Source organism: Chiroxiphia lanceolata, chromosome 4 (genome assembly GCF_009829145.1).
Source record: "Chiroxiphia lanceolata isolate bChiLan1 chromosome 4, bChiLan1.pri, whole genome shotgun sequence".
NCBI classification, from domain to species: Eukaryota; Metazoa; Chordata; class Aves; order Passeriformes; family Pipridae; genus Chiroxiphia; species Chiroxiphia lanceolata.
The window spans coordinates 70,892,710-70,916,142 of NC_045640.1; the positions used below are offsets into that span (position 1 = coordinate 70,892,710).

The window sequence follows — 23,433 nt, forward strand, 5'->3', positions numbered from 1 at the left end:
GAAGAGATTAAATTACAAAACCAACCTCAAGCCTAGCTGCTGAAGGAAGTGTTTAGCTGCCACAAGTGATAGTGTCCCTTGGGACTCACCAGGATTCAGTCCCTGATCTTCCAGTACTGCTCCCATCCCGGTAACAGACATGGATGCAGGGATTCACCTCTCCCAGGGCAATGTATCTCCCTGCAATTTTCAGCCCCAGTGGGCATGCCCTCCACAATGCTGTTAAGATATATGGTACTGGTTCCAAGCAAATATAAACCAAAATTCATCTGGCTTAAATGCCAAGACGAGCTTTTACTCGCACCTCTAACAAGCTCTAACAAGCTGAGAGTGTAAAAGTGGTGGTTCATAGATACCAGGGGGAACTAGCTAACAAACATCCCTTGGAACCATAAAGTAAGATAAATACATTTAAATTCTGAAGAGAAGTCTTGTCATATTTCTCCAGAACAGTACAGAAGAGCTTCAGATGGGGAGATTCATTAAAAAATGCAGCATCTTTGTTTACCTAAGCCTGTGGTTTCTAAGTAGCTACTTTTTACTACGTTTATTTCTTGACTCAAAGCGAAAATGGGAATTCACCCTTTTCTCTTTTTTTCCTGTCCAATGTGCAGATGGGGCACATTTTCTCTCACTCCAGCCATCCCTGCCCCCCCACGCACAAGCTTGCATAGATGCACCTAGCCAGTGGAAAAGAAAAAAGGGTTACTCATTAATCCATTCTACAAAGCTTTCCAAACTGAAATGGGTGGGGTCTGCATCTCCAGCAGGGAGCAATATATAGATAGGTGCAGAGCATACCTGGGCACAGCTCAAACTGGAGTGTTAAACTTGGACAGCACAACTTTGCTCCTGGCCTATTTTAAAACAAAACTCATCAGGATGGAGAGGACGATTATCTTCTGTATGCTTTTCTTCTTTTCCAGTACAGTGCTGGCTGCAGCTTCACACAGAGCAGTAAAATACAAACAGATTCTCCTGGTAATTGAAAAGTTAGAACACGCAGTGAAAGATAAGGTAAGCAAAGTATTTGTCATAATACTGAAATTGTTTTCAAGCATTATGTGTTGCTTAGTATGTATCTTGCGAGGGGCATCACTTTCAAAAGTTTTCTAACTTAGATTTGTTTCATTGTAGGATGTTGAATGGCTGCATACACCTGAAAACCCTGTGGTGAGACTGCTTTACCATTTCTTTAATTTTAATTTAATTTCTTTAATCAATTTGATTTTGTACTGGTTTACTCCACTGATAAGTGGCACATGCCTTCTTCTTCATATCTCTGACCTAGTACTCTAAGCTTAGCTAGACAAAGCAAATACTTCTATAAAAGTTGCTTATTTCTAAATATTTAATAGCAGAACTGTTTATATTTTGCCATCCTAATTACTGTTTTACTACCACACGTGTATTCTAAGCCACTCACAGATTCAGAGTTGCATGTGATCCATTTACTGAAGAAACAGTGCTGAGAGTGAGGGTTCATTCAAGATCCAGATGAGCAGCAGTACTTTTGGGGATGTGGGTTTTGGGAGTGGAAGTGCCATGAGCTCCAAAGGGACTGCCTTTCCCTCCCACTGAAGCTGAATGCCAAGAGTGGCACTGTAAGGCCATATCACAGAGCACTTCCTCTCATATGTACTCACACTGGTCTCTCTGAGACTGTATGCAAGGGTTGTGCTATCAACAGGAAGACAAAACTGCATTCTGCAAATAATCTCTGTGGACTCTAACTAGTTAAAAATGCAAGAACAGCTCCTCATGAATCCCTTTCTAATACTGATATTTACTTATACATTATTTACTGCTAATATTTTGCATCTTCTAAGGTCAGGAACTTCTTATATGTAGTAGATTTATAATTCCAGACTCACAGAAAGTCTGTGCATACTCAAAAGTGGCAGGATGGAGGATGTGTCACAAAATTAAATGCTAATCATAGTAATAACATGTCTTAAAAGCTTAGAGGGTAAATGCATCCTGCTTTGATAATCCCCAACATGCAACAAAGGTCTAGAGCAAACTGTGGCTAATATAATATTATACTTTTGTTATCAGCTGTCTTAAATTCTTGAGCCCTGACAACTATTTCATAACACAAACAATGTAGACTGACATATAAAAATAACCATTATGGATTGTTATGCTGTAATGCTGCAAGCATTCTTACAAAAACTATCTACTCAGGACTGCAAACTCTCTTGTAAAGCAGCTTCAAGAAGGAAGGAAAGAAACTCACCTCATTTCACACAAGTTTTGGTTAGCCTCCTCCTAGGCTTTACAGTTGGCTGCCTTTTTTACTTGCCAAAGATATACAGAAGCAGGACCAAAACAGAGATGTTCCTTTGCATTGCTGGAAAGAACTGCTGTGCACAAACCCAACGCACTCCAACTAATTGCTGGAGGTTTTTTTCATTAACACTCTTTCTAACTTGTGGTGTCAAAGTGAAAAGGAGGAGATGATTAGCTGTCATTTTACTACAGTGTTTGCTGCTACCTCTGAAACAAAGCAAATACAACTAGTGACTAATTGCTTCATCAGGTTGTTGGGTTTGGTTTTTTTTCTCAAAAAAACCCATGCTCACCTCAGGAAGGAAGACAACATTTCACTTGCAGCTTAGGGCTTTACAGTCTGATTCTGGGAGGTCCTAAAGTACCTCTGCTGAAAACTAGAGAAGACAGAGAACCCACGTATTTAGAAAGTATTGAATTGATACGGGTTCAACTTCTGATGAAAAGCATTTAAAAAAATATTAGTGTGCTCATAGTAATTATCACCAGCAACCAAATTAATGAACTTTTCATCCTACAGGGTGACTAAGATATGAATTACAGTGTGCCAAAGAGGCACTTGGGGTGATTAGGTGCCATCACACCCTAATGAAACTTGATTTAATCAAAAGTTGTTCATATAACTGTATTTCAAATATCAAAAATACTGCTTTTATGATAACCTGCTTATGCCAGATGTAAATTTGGTCTTGAATATTCAAGAAGAAAACTACCTTTTGTAACACTCAAAATTAGGTGGTTTATCACCATCTGTTTTGGCTTCCTTGAGGTTCCTCTTTGTGGACTGTTAGTCCCAATACAATCCCACACAACTTCCTAGGGATGTCAGGCGACATCAACTCAAGGAAAATCATGCTGAGGCTGAAAAAGTAATTTTAATGCTGAAGTGATTCCAGAGTGCAGGGAAGATAAACTTTCTTGCTGGTGATTGACAGTGCAGCTGAAGTCATAACACAGTGCTGATTTACACAGGATCAGTATCTAACCCCGCCGGCTAATTCTGGAAGTGAGGGCTTTACAGGCTAATCTGTGAAGCTAGTTTGAGTCAGATGCAGAGCAGTGCTGCAAATTGCCTCTGAGACAAATATTTTACACACTTGCCTAGCCCCCCTCAAACATTTCCAGTGGTCTGTGCTTTTTAATGCCTCTTCATCGAAGTGCTTAACCCGTGACCACGTACCAAACCCCACAATCCTTGCGGTCGTCTGACTGTTGGCCTGCCTGCAGCTGAGTGTTAACTCAGCAAAAAAAGAAAGGCAGCAGAGATGAGAAAAGCTGGTTTCTCAGCTCATCACGCATGAGACAGAAAACATTTTCAGTTTCAGCTGGAAAATTGTTCTCTTTTTAAAAAACGAATGGTTTTTTCCCAGTAAGAGAGACCGGTTACGGTAAGATGCTTGAAACAAACATAAATGTGTGGCTTTTAAGGAAAATAAAATGTTTTCTCTAACCAATATAAAATGTTGCTAGTAAGATTTGCTATAAGCAACATACACGGAGGTTGCCTTCTTGTTGCCTGGTCCTTGCCCAAGCAGCAAAGTGCAGTGACATCTAGCAAACCAAAATGAGACTTGGCTTGGGTAGCAGTTGGTTAGGGTGCAAAGCAGGGATGATGGCTTTGGAGCCCTTCTAAAACGTGCAATCAGCAGTCCTAAATGTTTCCTTCACTTAGAAACTGGTTTCAATAAACACTGCTTTTGTTTCTCTGTTGACTATTAGGTTAGTTTTGGTGGTATTTCCTGTATTCGTTTCCCATGTTATCATGTGAGAACATTTCAATAGTTCTAAATAAACTCTAATTATTAAGGAGGTAGTATTAGAAATGGCACAAAAATTAGGATGAAAAAGGCATATTCCCACATGTAGCACTGAGAGATATTTGTTATTTTTTTTAAATAAAATGCTCATGCTTGTGAAAACCTACTACGTGTAACATATACACTTCAGGAGCATTTTTTTTTCAACTGCTGTCATGATTAATATCCAAGTGGAAATTTAGGTTAGAAAATACTAAATGTAACTAATCCAAGATCAGGCAAAGTAAAGATCTCTTGCATATCTAAAACTAACTTTAAAAAAAAAAGAGTACAATGGAATATTCTCAATTAATATCCTGGATACTTACTTTCGCGCATGGACCACAACCTAACCACATGCAGGAAAAAGCGCTGAAACATTTGCTTTAAAACAGTTCCTTCTTTTCCTGCCCCAGGAGGGATGCGTGGACACAGCTCTGAGCTGCTTCAAGAACGGCACACTGCAATTACAACCCCTAAACAGCCAAGTGAACGCTACGTTCACCAAAGCCATCAGAGTCTTCAGAAAATACACCATCAGAAGTCCTGGAAAGGTAGGATTTCCTCACAGTGCTCAGAATGGTGATCATTGCTCCTTATTTTCTATAGCAGACACCACCTGCAAGGGTAGAATTGTAGAAAGCAAACTCGTTAGGAAAAAACAATCTGCCTTTCGTTACTTCGGAAATTAAAAATGTCCAATTTTTGCATTTTCGGGAGAGGCATTCACTGGGATCCTGCATCAATCACATGTATGTACTTGGCAGCCACATGTGTGCTGGCAAAAGGACAGGGATCACTGCAAAAAACGTGAAGGAAAGGTGTCATTACTAAATTCTCTCCCTTTCTGAAACAGCTTGTGTCGAAGCTTTTCCAGCTGGAAAAGGTTCTGCTTACAACCCTCTTGATTTTTCAGTGAGAAAGCTTGAAGCCTGATTTATGGTTCTGATGTGCTGGTTAGAAGTGGCATGGTTTTCTTTATCTTCCAGCAGTGTGAGTCTTCATGTGAATCCTACAAGAAGAAACCCCCCAAAGAGTTTTTGACGAGCTTTGCAAAACTAATCCAAAAGGTAAGCAGAGCTGATTGCTCCTAGGTGCTTTCTACATTTTGTAAACTATTACAGATATCCTTATCCTTATTTCTAACAATGCCTTGTTTTTACAGTTACTCAAGAACGAATATAGCATACAACAGAGCTGAAGGCTGCTGAAAATCTACTTCTTAAAGCAGACACTATGTTATTTAAGATGTGAAAAATGTAAATATTTTTTAGTGCTCTTATGCTGTGTTGTGTGTGTGTGTGGTAAGTGAAAGCTTCTCCCAAAATATTAAGGAGTCTTTTCTGGATGGCTATTCATAAGGTAGATGCTGTTTAGAAAGTGATCCTACAGTGAAAATTAAATTGTAATTTCACAAAAATAGGTTCTCTTAAGGGACTTAACTGTCACCTTCTGCTGAACTAGAAAGACTTGAGATCCTATATTTTTGCTTTGATCTTACATGAATCCCGTGCAGAAATGTCTAAAATTTTTTAAAGAAAATGAACAAATATACCACACACACACAATTTGATTTATAAGCTCTGTACCTTAGCTAACTATGGAAAAAATATCCTGCATTTAACTGCCTTCTAAATACTGGAAAAACATTTACAAATGTTACAAATCCGTGACATGTATGGCATGGGTCTGACCTGTGATTAATGACACATCTGCCTCAGGTTTCAACAGGGAGTGGAGTAACCCGTGTGCTCTAAGTAAAGAGACACAGTTTTGAGTGGAAAAACACAGTTCAAAATGTGGAATTCTACGTAGACTCCCCTAACATAACATGATAGATACAGCACAGGCATGACTGGCTGGTGTGACCAGCCACCCCAAAAGGTCCAATAAACACAGTAATTGATGATTATTCAGAGTGAAGCAGCTCAAATGCATATTGCTCTTTCTCAGAGGACAATATTTTACACTCATATTCAGGTACTATATTAACACTCTTCCTTCTCTCTCCATTCATTTTAACAGTTTAAGCTTTATTTACAGTTTATCCTTTAAAATCTGTCAAGTTTTTTGTTATGTGGAAACCTGCCTGTACAGCTTCTCAATCCTGAATGTTTCTGTGGAACTATGGCCAGAGATACCACTGAAACTTTTTAAAGTAAAAGTGAGTATCACAGCACTTAAAAGTACTTTTAGCAGCTTAATTATATACCACCATATTCTGCTTGCAATGATTCTGAACCTCTGGACTCATCCACCTGAGCAGCAACTGCTAATTTACCCCCAGAGAGACATTAGCCCCACATGAGGGAACTGCTCTTGGAAGAGAGGGTAAAGCCTTCCAGTAAAAATTAACCTTTCAGGTAATTTTTCTCTCTACTTAGTAGAAATGTGGTATAGAGAGGAAACTGGAAAACTACATCTAGTGTTACAATGGAAAGTTACAAGCTTAGTTACCTCCACAAATAATGAGGCGTATTAAAAATATTTCCATTCCTACCAACGTGGGTCTAAAGGAAAACTAATACAAAAAGCTTTGCTGCCTCTACATTTTGCTGTCCTGAAATGTGAACTTCCTAATGGAGGAGGAGGAAGGAAGATCCTTAGGGCAACAACAAACCAAGTCTCCGCAGTGAACTCTCCTTGTTTCTGGTGATGGTCATTTTGATTTAGAGCATCTTTTTCTTCTCCTTTTCTTTTTTTTTTTTTTTTTTCTGTTCCAAAAACCGCTTTTCAGACTCTGAGTAATGTTCTATCTCATACCTCAATGTTTCCATATCACTGCATGAGAATGAACATTCTAAACATGAGCTACCACTCCTATGTACGTAATCAAGCTACTAAGTGTAAAGGATGTTCTTTCTGCATCTTCTATCCCCACTTCTGACTCACCTGCCCATGAAGTCCCTTCCCCACCAATTGGTGAGCAATATGCAAGGCTGCTGCTGAGACTGCAATGCCTTTTAAAGTTACAGAAGCAGAGAAAGCTAGGGAAAAATTTAATTTTAGATTTGGATAAAAACAACTGGGAAAATATTAAAGCAAATCCTGCAGTTGCAGTGTACCGACATTCATATTTTTACGGAGGAGTTTAACTGAATGCCTTTATTGTGAATTAAGTGCCTTTTTTGGTGATTCTTAGAAGGTCAACCAATAAACTAGCACTTTTCACTCACTTCCATGTGAGTTTTGCATATTTGCATATGCAGAGTTTTAGGGAAAGAGTTTTATTTTTTTAGAAAGAATACAGTATATATTTTTTATTTGTAAATGTCTTTTCCAGTAACTTGCTAAATGCCTTAAATCAATATTCTAAAAGGGCCTATTCTAAAAGACTGAAAAGTCTTGTTGTGCAGATGAAATGTTTTTAGCATTTTAACACAAACGACATTGTACATTACCTATTTATAAGCAATCATTATAAAGCATTGAGAGGGAACTTTAGTATCTGGGATGGATATTTTACGAATGGAAAGAATTCCCTACAGGAATGTCATAAGCTAACTGGTTACTCCTGCCCACACTGCAGCAATTTCTGGGTTTCGTGCAGGAGACAGCACGTAATGCAGTAAGCAGTGTAGCTATTTCTGTTTAGTGACTTGCTCCAGCCTTTTAACTATGGGTCTTATCACACCTAGCATAGTGCTAAAGAGGTTTTCTTCCTCGTTTTAAACATAATATACTTACTTGTTAATTGAGGCTATTTCTTGTACCAGCAGAACAACTTAACTCAAAATGCTCATTTGTAGGATTCAAAAAACTAGTGAGAAACTGCAACAAACGTAACTTAAGGGGTTAACTGCTCTGAGATCTTGCAGAAAACCAAAAGTATTGGACAATCCAGTCCAGTGATGTATGGAGAATATCAATTACAAAACTTTCACAGCTGATGTTCATTAACACCACGCTTCTGGGCAGTGTCAGCACAGCCACAGTGGGCAACTCCGTACACTTCAAATATGCTTTGATTCACACGATCCTGTGGCTCTGTGCTAACTTTGATTTGTCAGACTTATGAAAGGCTGAGGGTGTTATTCAGTGTGCTATTTGAAGAACAGGATGAATGAAGAACAGGAAATCTGTGCACGACAAACCAGTGTTCAAGAAGACATCATCTCGTTCTGCACCATCATTCTCAGAATAAGAAATTAAGATGCACCAGGAGGAACCTGTGATCCTAGGAAGGACCATATCACACATCAGGATGTGTACACAGCCTTGACTTACTTCCTTGTGTAAGATGGACTCTCTTTGTACTAACTGCACTCTCTGCAGAAACAATGTATTTTTCATTAACTGAGTGTAAGCCTTTTGTAAAAGCTCATTACCTCCCAGGGAGGCTTTACAATATATTTATGACTTTGATCATAAGTGCACTTTTCAGGCACTTCAAGATGTGTTTTAGCATGGTATATACAATTCTGTGTAATATTTACTTTTCCAGAGAAGATTATTTTTATACCCACTGACTCATCTAATTTAATTATTTATTGCATTTCTGTAAAGGGAATGTTCATACTAAGGACTATGTGGTCTGATTAATTTATATGCCTGTGATATTAAACAATTTTACCTAACACAGTTTTCTCTTGTTCTATTCTTTTAGAACTTCTTTCTGCAGTTATCTGAGTGAGAAGTATTCCCTGGGGAATAGTTAGGGGTCTTCCATCCCGTAAATTACATACCTGGTTTGGAGTGGGGTGACTTGTTCCTGAGTATTCCTGCTTCTCTTCACGGAGTGAACAGATGACTCAGAACTGACTAATAGCTAATTCTGGCTCCCACTGAGATTCCTTGGATTAGACTCTATCCTGGTTTTCTTTGAAAACCATTCCTACCCCAACAGTGGCCGATCAGTGAACTTTGTTAGCCTACACTGTCATCAGTTTATCAGATCAGGGACATGGTATACAAAGTTTATCTTTTTCATATAACCATTAAGAAGGAGTTGTTAACTTTTTATTGTTCCCACCTCACTTGAAAATATTTTTTTAAAAAATGGGCTTTTCGAGGTTAATAAAGTCCTTCTGGCAAACTCATGGCAGGTTCAATGACATCACTCAGATTTCTTTAGACTGCCATGAACAAAAATCGGATAACATTCTGTGTAGAGTCAAAACAGGAAAAGTCAAACACATGAACACATAACTATAAAAGTAACTATTATCCAGTCTGTTTTTCACTCTTGTCTCTCCTCATCTTATTTTTTCCTTGCTTTGAAATGTCAATCCTTTTATCACAGCCCAATTTAATAGGATGTGCTGAAGTTCAAAAAATAAGTATTATAGTTTAAAATGTTTTATCTTTTATTAAAATGCCTTTTCCCTGAAATGTAACAAAATGGATCAACAACAAACAAGCACAAAGTTCTAATGAAAACAAACACTAAACAGTTCAACAGTTATTCCTCTCCTTTTTAGAAAACACTGACTCAAATAGTAACTCCTTTTATTGTGTTTTCTGTCATCACACAACTGCATTTGTTGGGCCTGATTTCCTTTAAAAAAAAATCCTTAAAAAATAAATGGAAACAGAGAAGAAGTGTCATAAAACACTGGAGGCTTCAGGCATGAAGGACAGAGGGTGATGTGCTCACTCAAAAGAAGAGCCAGTAGATTCATTCCCAAGGATCTGGATGTGCAAGCTGCCTCCTGCTGGCTCCCAAACAGTTCAGTGGTGGTGAACACCCGAATCTGCACCTTAGATCTCTCTGTGAAAGGCTTTGGAAGGAAGAGCAAAAGGATAGGGTCTAATCCTCCTATCTTGGCACACAAGAAACCAGTGGGAGCCAGGGCTGGTGGGATCCACCCAGAATTAACTGTTAGTCAAGTCTGAGTTATCTGACTTCACTCAGTGAGAAGCAGAAATATTCAGGAACAAGGCACCCCACTCCAAACCAGGTATGTATTACAGGGGACTGGGAAACCCACAGGGAATAGTTCTCACACAGATAACTACATATTGAAGCCCATTACTAGATATGATCAATCTCACTCAAACTATGTAGGATTCAAATGCAAGCCAAAAGGTTGAGAGTACTTTCTTTGGCTAACGCAGTGTCTCCAAGTGCATATTTGCTAAATACACCACAGTCTCTTTTTCCTGACAGAACACACTTAATTTTGCACAGATACACTGCTTTTATTTCTTACTTGCACTTTTCAGTATTTCCACCTACAGCTACAACCACGTTAGAAAACACAGGAAAGAAAATATTTGGAGTAGACATTTCTTTGCTTTTAACATGGAAGGAAGTTGAAACATAAATATAGATTAAGTAAGATTTCAGAAATATTTTTAGTGTATTTGTTGGAGCACATCATGCAATGTACTCTGTGCACTGCATGGATAGTGCTAATGCAAAAGGGAACACAGAGCCTTCCAAACCAAAGGCAATTATTCCAACGCTAGAATAACTCAACTAATGACTCTACTGAGAAGTTCAGACACAGTTTTGCCCAAATTGAGCTAGATGTCTGTATAAAAGACAAATGTCAAATATGCTGGTTCGTACTGTGTGCTCTCTCAATAAGGTTTTTTTACACCCCCTGCATATTGTCCTAACAGCTGCGGGGGCAAACACAACACAAAACTGCCCTATAGTGTTCTCTGCTTTGCACTTGTGCTGATAAACCATGTTGTAAGAGCAGCTAAGGAGAAAATGAACATTTCCTAGTCAAACATCTTTGCCCAAGCTGCTGATCTAAATTGCTGTGCTGCCACCTTCTGATAACTGTACGGAAACTTAAAGCAATTCCAGACACCAAATGGGTAAGCTGAAAATCATGCTCATCACAGTAAGCTCTGAGATACACCGCAAACATAATAAGTCCTCTTCTTTCCATTTAGTTTTCCCTTTTCCTGCTTATACAGCTGAAGGTTTCCCAATATTCTTTTCATGTCCAGTTGTGTTACTGTTGTAACGCCATGAAGTGTATACTAAACTATCCCTCACCACATCACTTAGGCTCTTCAGCAGCAGCTTCTTACCTCTACCTCTTTTCACTTTTTGAAGATGACCTTATTATATTAAACTTCTCTCTCTACTGTTTCCTGTCCCCTCTCCATGCTCATCCTTGATTCTCTATCTTCTTCCCATTCTTCCAATTTCCCACATTTGTTTTCCAACTCCAGTTCACTTTCTTCTGTTTTCAAAGATTTTCAGGCACTTAGGTGGTGCATAATCATCAGCTGCACAATTCCATTAAAATGGAAAAAGAGTTGAACATAATGCTAATGTCTAGCGGCATAAAGTTAAATCCCAGGAAGAACATCCTGACAAGGAAGTCAGAAAGATTTTCACTTTCAAGCCAAAGAAGTGAGGGAACCACTCATAAACCAAATGTAGTGGAAGATACAGTCACAACAGATCAGACAAATGCTTTAACACTGTGACAGAGCAGTTCTCTCCATCCTCCCTCAAATCCTTAAAATAAATGGAGAGACAACAAATGAAAAAGGGGCCAAGGTTGGAACCAGCTGATACAAAGATGGGACTGAATGGAAGGTAGGACTTGCAGGGAGTGAAATATAGAAGAGCATGTGAGGTTGGCACCCCAAATCCAGCACTTCACCAAATGAAGAAGCAACTCCAAGCTTATCACTGCCTTTATGGATGGTCAGGACACATGCTGGTGTAAAGAGCTGATCATTGCACAAGAGGGCAGCAGGCAGCTAAGAAAGGAAAACAGACCTCCCTTCTCTCCCTCTTCCTCCTGCTGGCACCACCCAGCTTGTAAAAATTAATCTCACCAACACTCAAGCATAGGGAGCTTAACTAAAAAGACCTACAGTGCTCCCAATCCTGAGAAAGAACTAATGATCAAGAGTTACAAAGTTGACTCTTTCAATACAAACTAAGATACTTCAGGGTTTGGTGAACTTCTCCAGGAGGAAAAGGCAACATTTACCTGTCCTTGACCCAAACTCAGTGACACCACACCTGTATGAAGACACATAGGTATGGGACCCAGCACACACACATCATCCTCCTGCCAGCTCTCCTAGTGCCTTAGGAATGCTTTTCCCAAGGGCACCCCCTCAGACAATGTGCACTTGCTAATGCTAAGGCCAATTTTAAATGCAGTATCCATAAGGAAGCAAACTGGAAGTTTCTACAATATTTTGCTCCCTCCCACACATATGATCCCTCTTTTCAAGGTTGCTTAAGAAACAGTGTATAAAGATACCAGTGAATAAAGTCAGAACAGCAAGAAGCATCTGGCTCACCTGCTTGTATTTTAAAAGCAGTATCAAGAACATTAAAGGCTCTTTGCCTGGGTTCTGTGAGCAAAGCACACACAGGAAACTCAAAACACCCATCACAATTTATTTCACCACTCAAACATACTCTGTGATGAGACTCAACATTTTTGCTACATGGTGACGATGGTTTTTGGGGTCCTTTTGAGTAAGACTTCATTCTGTGGAAAACTGGTATTTTGAAGCAAAAATAACTTGAGATCAAATATACTTAAACTGAAAAAAGGCATAAAACTATCTAGTTATAAAGTTTTAAAAGTTTATTGTTGATTGCATGATGTGTTCTCTTTTACAGGCACATTTCAAAAGACATCTACTTAATAATCTCTATTTCTTCTTCCCATATTCAGTTCTTTTCCAGTCTTAATTTACTCTTCCTCATTCAGTCTTTCTTCTGTCCTCCTTCTCCCCTCTAGATAAGTCACTTAAATGGTGCCTGACATTTACAGCTCTTGCATTAACACCAGACAGGACAAAGCATTGGCAAATCTTGCCCCACCTTATGTCAGAGGTGCATTCCTTGTCAACTTCCTGCCTCCCTTCCTGGTGGATATTTTTGCTTGAACTCTGTCTGTTCAGGTGCCCCATGTTCTGTCAGCTGCTGCACTGCATTGCTACCCTAGTTTTTTCCATCCTACCTTTACAGGAATATGTTTAGACAACCATACATGAATAAGCTTTGTTTGGAGAGACTGCCTTCAGAATTATTCTTCCTTTCCTCATTCTCCTCCACCTTTTTAACTCACTCAATCCCAACCCTTCACTGGGTTCACAATTTTGGCTGGGCAAGTGTAACTGCAACTGCTCTTCCAACTTGAAGTGATTCTGGTTAAAACCAGCCTGGGGGGGTTCTAATTTATTTTTACCAGTTCTTTCCATTATCTATTTTACTCTATGGCCCTACAAAGACCTGGACAAACACCAGGTAACAACCTGACCTGGCATTAAGAATTTTATTATAAAGAACAAAGTACTGGGAATCTACTGCCTCAAGCTCCCTTTCCAACTGTTGCACTGGGCAGGGCTGGCTTGAACCATTCCCACTTCTTCCCCCTACCAGTTCCCACCAGTTGCATTTCTTGGGGGGTAAAGGGTGAAGATGCAAATTATATCTGCCCTGGATCAGTTCTCTGCCCCAGACACGTGCACTGCACCACCACATGGACTTGCACAATGACAGAAGTAGCCAGAGGATGGGAGCAGGGATCAAGCATCAGGAGAAAGATAAGCCCAGTCAGCTCAAGGAGCTCCCACTGTGGTGAGATCACTGCCCTGACCTGATACTGGTGGCACCATCACCAGGGTGAGCTGCTCACTGCAGCACTCCACAAAAACACAGACAAGAACCTCCCCTGGATTTATTCATAACTGCCTTTAAAACACATCCTCCTGAAGTGCAACTGTTCTGCATCAGAAGACTTCCCTTAAAAAGGTGTTATACAAGGCAAACTCAGAAGCAAACACAGCTGGGAATTTTTCAGTGCAAGTTTTTCCATTGGAGGACAATGATTTGGTGAAACCAAAACTCTACAACTTCCACTGAAAGTCTGACAAAACTTCAAACAAAAACCATTTCTCAGGTCCAGGACGGAATTTTTTCTGTTAAAAACAAGAACATGTACACAATAGCAGAGCAGAGAGCAGGCTTTTGGGATGGGAGATGTCTAGTCAACAGGTTACTGATGGCTATGGATCAGTCATGCTCTTTCTTGAGTGATTTTTTGTTAAAACAGTTGAAAGCTTTCAAAATCATTTCAGAGTGACATGGGGGGGAAAAAGGTGAAAATTGAAAAAGTGACACTTGTGTGAGACAGGGAAGTATTTTCTAGCTGGACTATCTGGTTCTCTGGATAAGATTTGGATTGAGTCCATCATTAGCAAATTCGCAGACAACACCAAGTTGGGAGGGTGTCGACCTGCTGGAAGGCAGGAGGGCTCTGCAGAGGGACCTGGACAGGTTGGAGAGTTGGGCTGATTCCAACGGGATGAGGTTCAACAAGGCCAAGTGCTGAGTCCTGCACTTTCGCCAAAACAACCCCCTGCAGCGCTACCGGCTGGGCACAGAGTGGCTGGAGAGCAGCCAGGCAGAAAGGGACCTGGGAGTTTGGATTGACAGGAAGCTGAACATGAGCCAGCAGTGTGCCCAGGTGGCCAAGAGGGCCAATGGCATCCTGGCCTGGATCAGGAACAGTGTGGCCAACAGGTGCAGGGAAGTGATTCTTCCCCTGGACTCAGCGCTGGTGAGGCCACAGCCGAAGTACTGTGTCCAGTTCTGGGTCCCTCAGTTCTGGAAAGATGTGGAGGTGCTGGAGCAGGTCCAGAGAAGAACAACGAGGCTGGTGAAGGGACTGGAGCACAAGTGCTATGAGGAGAGGCTGAGGGAACTGGGGTTGTTTAGGCTGGAGAAGAGAAGGCTCAGGGGAGACCTCCTTGCTCTCTACAACTACCTGAGAGGAGGTTGTAGGCAGGTGGGGGTTGGTCTCTTCTCCCAGGCAATCAGCAGTAGGACAAGAGGGCATGGCCTTAAGCTGTGCCAGGGGAGGTTTAGGTTAGATATTAGAAAGAAATTCTTTACAGAGAGGGTAATCAGCCATTGGAATGGGCTGCCCAGGGAGGTGGTGGATTCTCCATCTCTGGAAGTTTTTAAGATGAGGCTGGATGGGGCACTTAGAGCCATGGTCTAGCAACTGTGGTGGTAGTGGATCAAGGGTTGGACTTGATGATCTCAGAGGTCCTTTCCAACCCATCTGATTCTATGATTCTATGATCTATGTCAGTTTTTGAGACAATTCTCTGGGAAATTTCCCAGTCTGACACATATGCCTTTTTTAGGCTTTAAGTACAATTCAGTGGGCAGCAGTGATAAAGGTCAGACGAAGAGCAGCAGAGGTACAAAGCAAACTGTAAATCCCTTTGGGGAATAAAAGAAACTGTAGGTTCTTTTGGCATTGTTATGGGCTGCCCAGGGAAGTGGTGGATTCTCTGTCCCTGGAGGTTTTTCAGATGAGACTGGAGGTGGCTCTCAGTGCCATGGTCTAGTAACCATGGCGATAGTGGATCAAGACTCGATGATCTCAGAGGTCCCTTCCAACCCAGCTGATTCTATGTTTCTATGATTTTAGTCAATGGAAGAATAAAGATGGATAGTGATGTCATTTAAAACTTCTCCCTCTCTGGAAGTTTCTGTATGAGGACTGATCCATCAATAACCCATTTCACAACCAAGGGCACCCAGGGTGCTTTCCCAGTCCCCACAGATCTCTATTTTCCATCAAGACAAAGCACCAACACAACTAGTTCACTCCAGTGAAACTGCTCTGCACCAACAGTCAGATACCAGCACTCACATGGCTTTGGATAATTCACGCTCAGTTTTTAAAGTTAAAGAACAATGATTTATGTCTTTAAAGGCACAACAAACGTATTTTAAACTCTGTAAGACAGATAGATAGTTTCATTTATTTGTAACATTTGGTGCTAATTACCAACTTTATTTTTTGCACCTTTTTGACATTATTGAGTTTACGTAGTTCTAAATTCCTCCTTCACCACACCCAAGTTAATGGTAACCAACTAAAAACTGGTCATGGGTTCTAGCACATGACCTTAACAGGAGCCAGACAGTGATTAGATCTCAGACTTCTGATATGCAAAATCATAGCAGAAGTGGTCCATCTTTTTATTATTTACACAGATTTAATATAGTTCATCTGCTTTGCAACAGAACAAATATGGAACCAGCTTCCCTGTTACTCTGTATTATCCTTATTTTGCACTGCATGGATTTTAATTCCTACTCTATCATGAAAGATTTAAATGGAGAGAGTAAGTCCTCACTGGCAAAACAAAAGCACCACTGTCAAAATCTCCCACTGAAGCCTGAGGGCAACTGCTCCTGTGCACATCTCTAGCCTGAAGACTGCAGCAGTAAAATATTTCAGTGCCAGAAGGTACCTTGTTTCTGCTAACAGCCATGGTCCCAGCATTCAGAACATACCAAGTTCTTAGGTTCAGGAATTCCTTGGATTTTAGTACGTACAGGCAGGCTGGACAGGCTGGTATCAGGGTATAGAAGCAGTGCATGTTTCTTGGCTCCTGTAAGCTGATATGAAGCAAGACAGCTGAAGTTTCATGACTTAGGATTTCAAGTTCCACAATTTCAGACTTCCCTGCCTGGCACTACAACCTCATTACAATCATGTCCTCAAGCAGCAATGATTTTTTATTCTGCCTGTATCACTATGGTTGAAGTCTAACTAGGCAATAAGCTGCTAAGATGAAGTGATACTTTGCAGGACAAAGCCTGGCAAGCTGTTCTTCAGCTAGGGATCACAGCAGAGACAGGGGTATTTGGGAAGTGGAATAATGGAACATTAAGCAACAACCTCGGGTCAAAGTGCCACAACAGTCAATTCTTCTGTTCCTCTCTCCTGTAAACTCACTCAGAAACCATTAAAGCATTACTGGTACAATATATTAGTAGACTGAAATAACACCCAGTGGCCATCACTTCTTTGCTGTGGAGCAGACAAGGGACATGATTACTCAAGAGGGGTAATGCCAACCCTTCACTGAAAGCAGAGGGATCTGTCCCCACAGAACTGCCACAGAGCACACCCTGTACCTGACACACAGCCACGGGCAGCAGCCAGAGGAGGAGGCACCAGCAGATGGGGCCTCACAACACGTACTGTACCCTCTCCTGGGGTTTCCTGAGAACCACGCACCGGCTCAGCCTCAGAAGAAATGGCCTCCTCTGCACAGCTCTCTGCACGGTGCTCATGCCACTCAGTGTCCCTGAAAGTCAGGAGCAGATCGTTTCAGTTTCCATAGTTATCAATTTCCAAACTACCAATTCACTTAATTTAAAAAATACTTTCATTAAAAACTAATCACAGGAAAAGCTTACAAACAGCAAAGCTCCTTTACAAGAAATCCTTCAGAGAATATGACTAATGTACCTGTACTTTTTAAATATAATAAAACATTGAGTCAAGGCCTACTCATATTCTTATTCTGATTTTTTTTTCTTTTGTTGTTTTCTCCTTATAACCTTTCAATCCCCTTCTGGATGGAAAAAAACATCAACTTAGTTTCTGAACACAACTAAAAGTCCTTTCACTTCTACTTAGAATTCAGGATTCTCACAAGTACTGCAGTGCAAGAGGCCCCACACAACCCTTTTATCTGCAGCAGAAAGGGAAATGCTTTTCATTTTCAGGGCACTGCAGAGTACATCTGGAGTTCTCTCAAACACAATGATTTTGAACTTGCTGTTTGCTTTGGTTTTTTCCCCTCTCTGCTTCTACTGATTCGCAGAGAATGTCCAGGCACACAGATTTAAAAATATTATTTAGACCTGTGTGTCCAAATTCCACACATGGAAAACACAAAAACCACTACTAACTGTCTTTGTAGAACACATTAAAATGCACCAATTAACACTGCTATTCATGAGTTGGGTATTATTATAGAACATTATTACAGAATAAGAAGCTACATATACAACACAAACTTCAGATAATATTAGTGTTGAAGTGGTCAAAGAGTAAACACAACCCCGTTTTTAACACTGGCTAAGCTACCTGGCTACAGGACTGGGTGATTTTCCTCCCACCAAGTGTTTGGCAGACACAGATTTTTCTTCTTGTTATTTCTTTTCACTCACATAATTTCCAGTTTAAATATTCAATTAGGTGGCTTAGATCACTTTAAGTTTCCCATGAAAAGAATAATAACCCTTGGGGAAAAATGAGTGAGAAAATTAACACGTGTACATGTGTAGAGTTCTTACTGATGTTTTGCAAACACTTCTGCTGAATATTTGTGCTTCCTGTTTAACATCAGAAATTTCTCTCCCACAGATCTTAGTTTCACTCTTCGTTTTTTCCTTAGGCATTTAAATGGAACCTTTTGACATTTTTGTTTAGCCACACATTGCTAAGAGTTTCGGAGGCAGTAATAATACTGCTCTATGAGACATGTCATAAATTATATGTCTCATAAAATAATATATTATATAAAATATTATATTGCTCCAGCTTCTTTCAATGTAGAATCTAAATGTACAGATTTTCATAGATACCAGACAAGTAACCACATGTAAAATTTTACATGGATACAGAAACCAGCATTAGGGAAAAAATCAGTTAGCCATATAATAGAAAATGCTCTGAAAGCCATGTCATAAACACAAGAGTTAAGTTGGGAAGGTAACTGTCCCTAGATTACAACTGGAAAAGCCCTCTGATGGTCTGAAGCTGGATATATAGAACTGGCTGATCAGGTACTTTTTGACCACAGCAATCCAGGAGTTAATTGTAATAAAGCAATAAAATGACTTTGGGAACGAAGGGAGATAAGCTCTGGAGATGAGTGTATTTTTTTCAGAACTGTGTGTCACCCTTACTTGTATTATTAAGAAAAAGTGCATTATTTTATCACTAATTCCACTGGGGAAAAAAAAGTGAGACAAAATCAGGAGACAGGATTTATACGGTAAGTGCTCCAAAGTTGTACATCAAAATGAAGAAACTCCTCAATGCAAATCACTTCTTGGTTTCTGTGAGATCAGGATTAGGACTGGATTATTCAGAAGGAGGCACAAAGTTCCTGCAAAATGTAGCAGTGAAATTTCACTCTCATTTACTCATGAAGATGTTTAAAGTAGAGTCAGCACCTTACCCAGGTAACGGGGGAGGCAGTGTCATAGCTAGAATGACAACATGGGAGCCTCTAAACCACATCTCTGTTGAAGGTCACACTTCACCACACCTGGTAATCCTACAAAAACCCATCAGGACTCGATAGGAAGGGAGAAATTAATATACAGTCTTCTAAGAGAAGAGGAAGAATTAAGACTGTACACCCAGGTAAAGAGGGAAAACCATCCCTTGCCCCACACAAGGACACCCTACACAGCATAGGGGGAAACCCCTGAGTTCTACATATGAATCACATTTGTTAATAATGAAATTATAACCCAAACCACAAAAGGTATTCTGCATTCATCTTTTTTCTTTTTCTTAAAAAAAGATAGGAAATGGGGACAAAACTACTACTGTTTCTCGCACTCTAAGAGAAACATGTTTCAATCGCACAGGCTTTGTACTTCAAGTTTGGGAGAACCTGGGAGATCAGTTTGGGCATGGGAAGATAACATTTGGAACAGTAAGTATTCAAAATGAAGCCCTTGGTCCTTCTCTCATTGTCTTGCTTCCTGTCTCACACAAGTGGTTGTGGAGCCACGGGAACAACTGTTCCCTTTAGTCCCTAAATACCAACATAACTTAGGTTGTGCTGTATTTGCAACGTGAAGGAGAAGATCTCAAAGACTCTGAAACTGTTTTACTTAATAATAATCATGAACACAGCTGCAGAGAAAACCTGCAAGCCAGTACACCATGAACAGTCAGGCCATCCTCCACCTGCCCTGGCTGTGGCCAGGATTCAAAGCAGTGATTTTCTCTTTGGAAAACACAGCCCATGAGACGAAAGAACTTGTCTCCACGCTCTTGGTAAAACATCTCACCTGCATGCTGCACTCCATACTCACACTACCCATATGCATATCCACTTTCTAAATGACCCTCCTGAAACTACACTCATTGAATAGTGTAAGATAAGCTACAGTCTTTTATTTCGCAGACAAATGCACCAAATTATACGTGCAGAAAGGTCCAAGCTGAGAAACTCCATCTAAAATTTGATCCAAATTTCTACTCTGTACCATTTCTGCATTACCACTGCCCTGTGCATTATCAACTAGAATGCCTCAACATAACTGGGCTCCTCCATGAATCTGGCAACACAGTTCAGGTCTAGGTTTAAAGAGTGGAAAGGCAGTGAACTCCTGAATTTTGAAGCCTCAACCAGTGTTTTCTAAGGAGCAATATTTTTGGTTTGGGAGTAAATGCACACAAACAAACAAATCTACTATGATCTTTTGTATCAGTGTCACAAAAGGTTTCAGAAAAGCCCACTGAAGACTCTTGCTATTCCAGTTGAGTCCTGTTTAACATAAAGCCAAATCACAATGGTTCCAATGTGACAGTCACTTCTGATGGTTTTGGCAGCAAATGCAGTACACATCTTGCTATTATACTACAAAAAAAATGGAAAAAGACATTTTGTAGCCCCAGTGGCTCATTGTCACACTTCCTAAAAAAACACAGAATGGACTCTTGGATTAAAAGAATCAGAGAATCCTCTTGCCATCCTCTAGATGCTGGCATCCTGAGAGGTGACATCTTTCCAAGAAGTCCATCCTATACATTACATTTGCTTTTTCCTCTACTGCTTTAAGAAACAGTTGGTCAGTTCAATTCACCAGTAAATTTTCTCATTTTCTTGAATTGTCAGTATTTTCAAGAGATTTTAATGTCCAATATTATCAGCTGATATCATCTCCCTTTTTTCAAAGGATAGAATCACTTGCCTCTGCCATCAGGGGAAGTAATTTTCAGCCATAAAGCGTTTTACTGAATTCCAAAATACTCAGAATTCCAAAACTAAAAACATCTCACCAGAAAAAAAAAAAATCAACAAAACCCACATATCATTCTATCAATAAGCTTCAATTTTCATATGCTTGTGCTAACAATGGCTAAGTCTGACACTCAGTAACCAACTGCACTATCTTGACAGGACAAGAAAGAATCATCAGCATTAAGTGTCCATTTAAAACAGGAGGAATCAAAATCTGAGGGTAATTTCATGTCAAAATACAAAAAAAAAAAAAATAAAAATCATATTACACCAAAACAAAATTACAAAATCTTTCAAATAGGAGATATTTTACAGTGATAATATTTCATTTCCTTCTGGAAACATCAAGAGCTTTTTCTGAGGTCCTCAAAAGCTGCACAAAGCCTCCAATTTTGCACAGAAAGCTAATTACCAGAAAAGGCTTCTGCAGAGTAGGGATTGGGAACCAATGACAAAAGTCTGCTGCTTTACTTCAATACCTGGTTCAAATCTTTACACCTCAATCTAGGAAAAAATGGCTTGTGTTAGATCTGCTCATTAAAGGCTGAAAGAAGAATTATTTGCAATAAAAAGAATATCTTACATAAATTCAGCATCTAAGGGTAACTATCCCTATTTAAAATCCTGAAGTGTCCAGGATATTTACACCCTATCTGTATTTACGGTATTAATGGGCTACATCCTGCATTACACTGAACTCCTTCACTTTTCTACTGTCCAGAGGTGGACAGTACATTTACGGTCACCTGTTTTTATGTGGGTTTTTTGGTCCATCCTGTTCTCCCTTCCCACCCTTGATTCTCCTCTGCGCAGTGTGGCCATTCCCAAAGCAACATATTTGGATGCAAATGTCATTCCAGTGACAGCAGCACGATGAGGTGATTACAGTCCAACAAGCCACAGTTGTTTTTACACATCTGTAACTGGTGTTCTCTGTGGTTAAAAAGGGAACTTTTCACCAGTCACACATTTACTGTTCCCCACTTTACCTCATGGTTGTACTACTGACATGCCAAATCCAAATCTTTTTTTTTGAAGGGGCACGAAATGACACGTTCAAGGACTTCTTGGCTCCTATTACATCAACTCCTTTATATAACTGAAACTTTTAAACTGGGATCTGAACAGCGCAAGGGGACAAAATGCTTACTCTCTCATGCATTTGGTTATGGAATCTATGACTGAAGTTGCTATGATGCATTTGCCACCAATAAATCACTGTCAATCTTTCCTGCAGCGAGATATGGAAAATGAAAAGTACAGTAATTTGAATAACGGTGGGAAGGCCAATACCCCAGAAAATTTCTCCATCACTTTGGCTTCCACTGCCAAATCTGTCACTAAGAAAGTCCAGAGACCAAGTGACAAATCAGCACTAAAATTTCAACCTCGCTTTCCACAGTACATTCTACTGACCTTCATATCTGCCTGTTGAAGCAGAGAATCATCCAGAGCAAGGCTACACACTGTAATTGTGTAATTTAAACTTGCAGTCTGTGGTTTAATAGGCTTCTCATATGCTACAGAGATGGTGAAAATCGAGCGAGAAGAGTATAAACTCTAATCAGATCACTGTGGTCCTTTGTGAAACCTCTAACTACACGATCGAAGTTTCAGTTTCCTGCACTTTTTATTACTGGTGAGCAAAAGTTAATGGTAATAGATATGATGAGATCACAGAGCAAATGGCTTTATGGTATTTGGATACTTTAGCCCACTTGCCTCAGATTATAACCCATTGCTTCAGAAGAGCAATTGTGAAAATCAGTCCTATTCTTTCTGCTACAGTGCTGTTCAGTATTGCATTTCTGCACACTGCTTCCAGAGCTGCAGAAATGCAAAAACATCTTCCCCAACTTCGATGTGCAAGGTTTAACTCTGCTGAACACAACTTTTCTAGGAATCGTTATTACCCATCACTACTTAGGAGCACGTTCAGCGTTAACATAAAGCAGTTTCTCTCCCATGTTTATACAGTTAACAGAAAGGATCTGGATTTCACTTGTCATGGCTGGGTGTTACTATAACATGAATAACAGGGATAGTGCACACATTTAAACCGAAAACATGTTCTAGGTCTGAAGGGTTTCACACCTCTTGCAATTCTGCCACCTAACCAGTCTCAACTGGTTAGGAATTTAATATTCCAGTCTCCTCACTGGCCGAGTACCACAGACATTCACTCTCTCCATTACGACACAGATCTTGGGAAAACTTGTTTCTACCAATACCTACAGATTTTTCCAGAGCATTCCATGATGTTCTTTCGGCACTGAAGGCAAGAACTGCACTGTAATTTCTGAGTTCCCCATTTAGACTGAGAGATGGGCATGAGCTGATACAGGTGCTACACTGATGGTCCAAATCACGACTGAGTAAGAACACCCAGATCTCCTCCCAGCCCACGCAAGTGCATTTCCTTTCTGAGAAAACCAAGGCACAGAGAGAAGGTGACGCACATACGGGTCCTGCACGGCCACGGCGTCATGACGTGGCTGGGGCAGACATGCAGATCTTAGGGCAGCTGCTCTCCTGAAATCATCACATTATGAAATGTGCTCTTACCACACTGGGATCTGGAATTTTTATTATGTGC

The 23,433-nt window shown here is 40.2% G+C and overlaps 1 protein-coding gene across 1 annotated transcript; it reads left to right on the forward strand.

The window, feature by feature from the left end:
- Nucleotides 1-882: 882 nt before the first annotated feature.
- IL21 (interleukin 21) lies at nucleotides 883-5,289 on the forward strand. Its single transcript, XM_032686702.1, has 5 exons — nucleotides 883-1,017; nucleotides 1,138-1,173; nucleotides 4,505-4,642; nucleotides 5,078-5,158; nucleotides 5,254-5,289. Exons 1-5 carry the CDS (start codon nucleotides 883-885, stop codon nucleotides 5,287-5,289), a joined length of 426 nt encoding a protein of 141 aa, XP_032542593.1.
- Nucleotides 5,290-23,433: the final 18,144 nt, after the last annotated feature.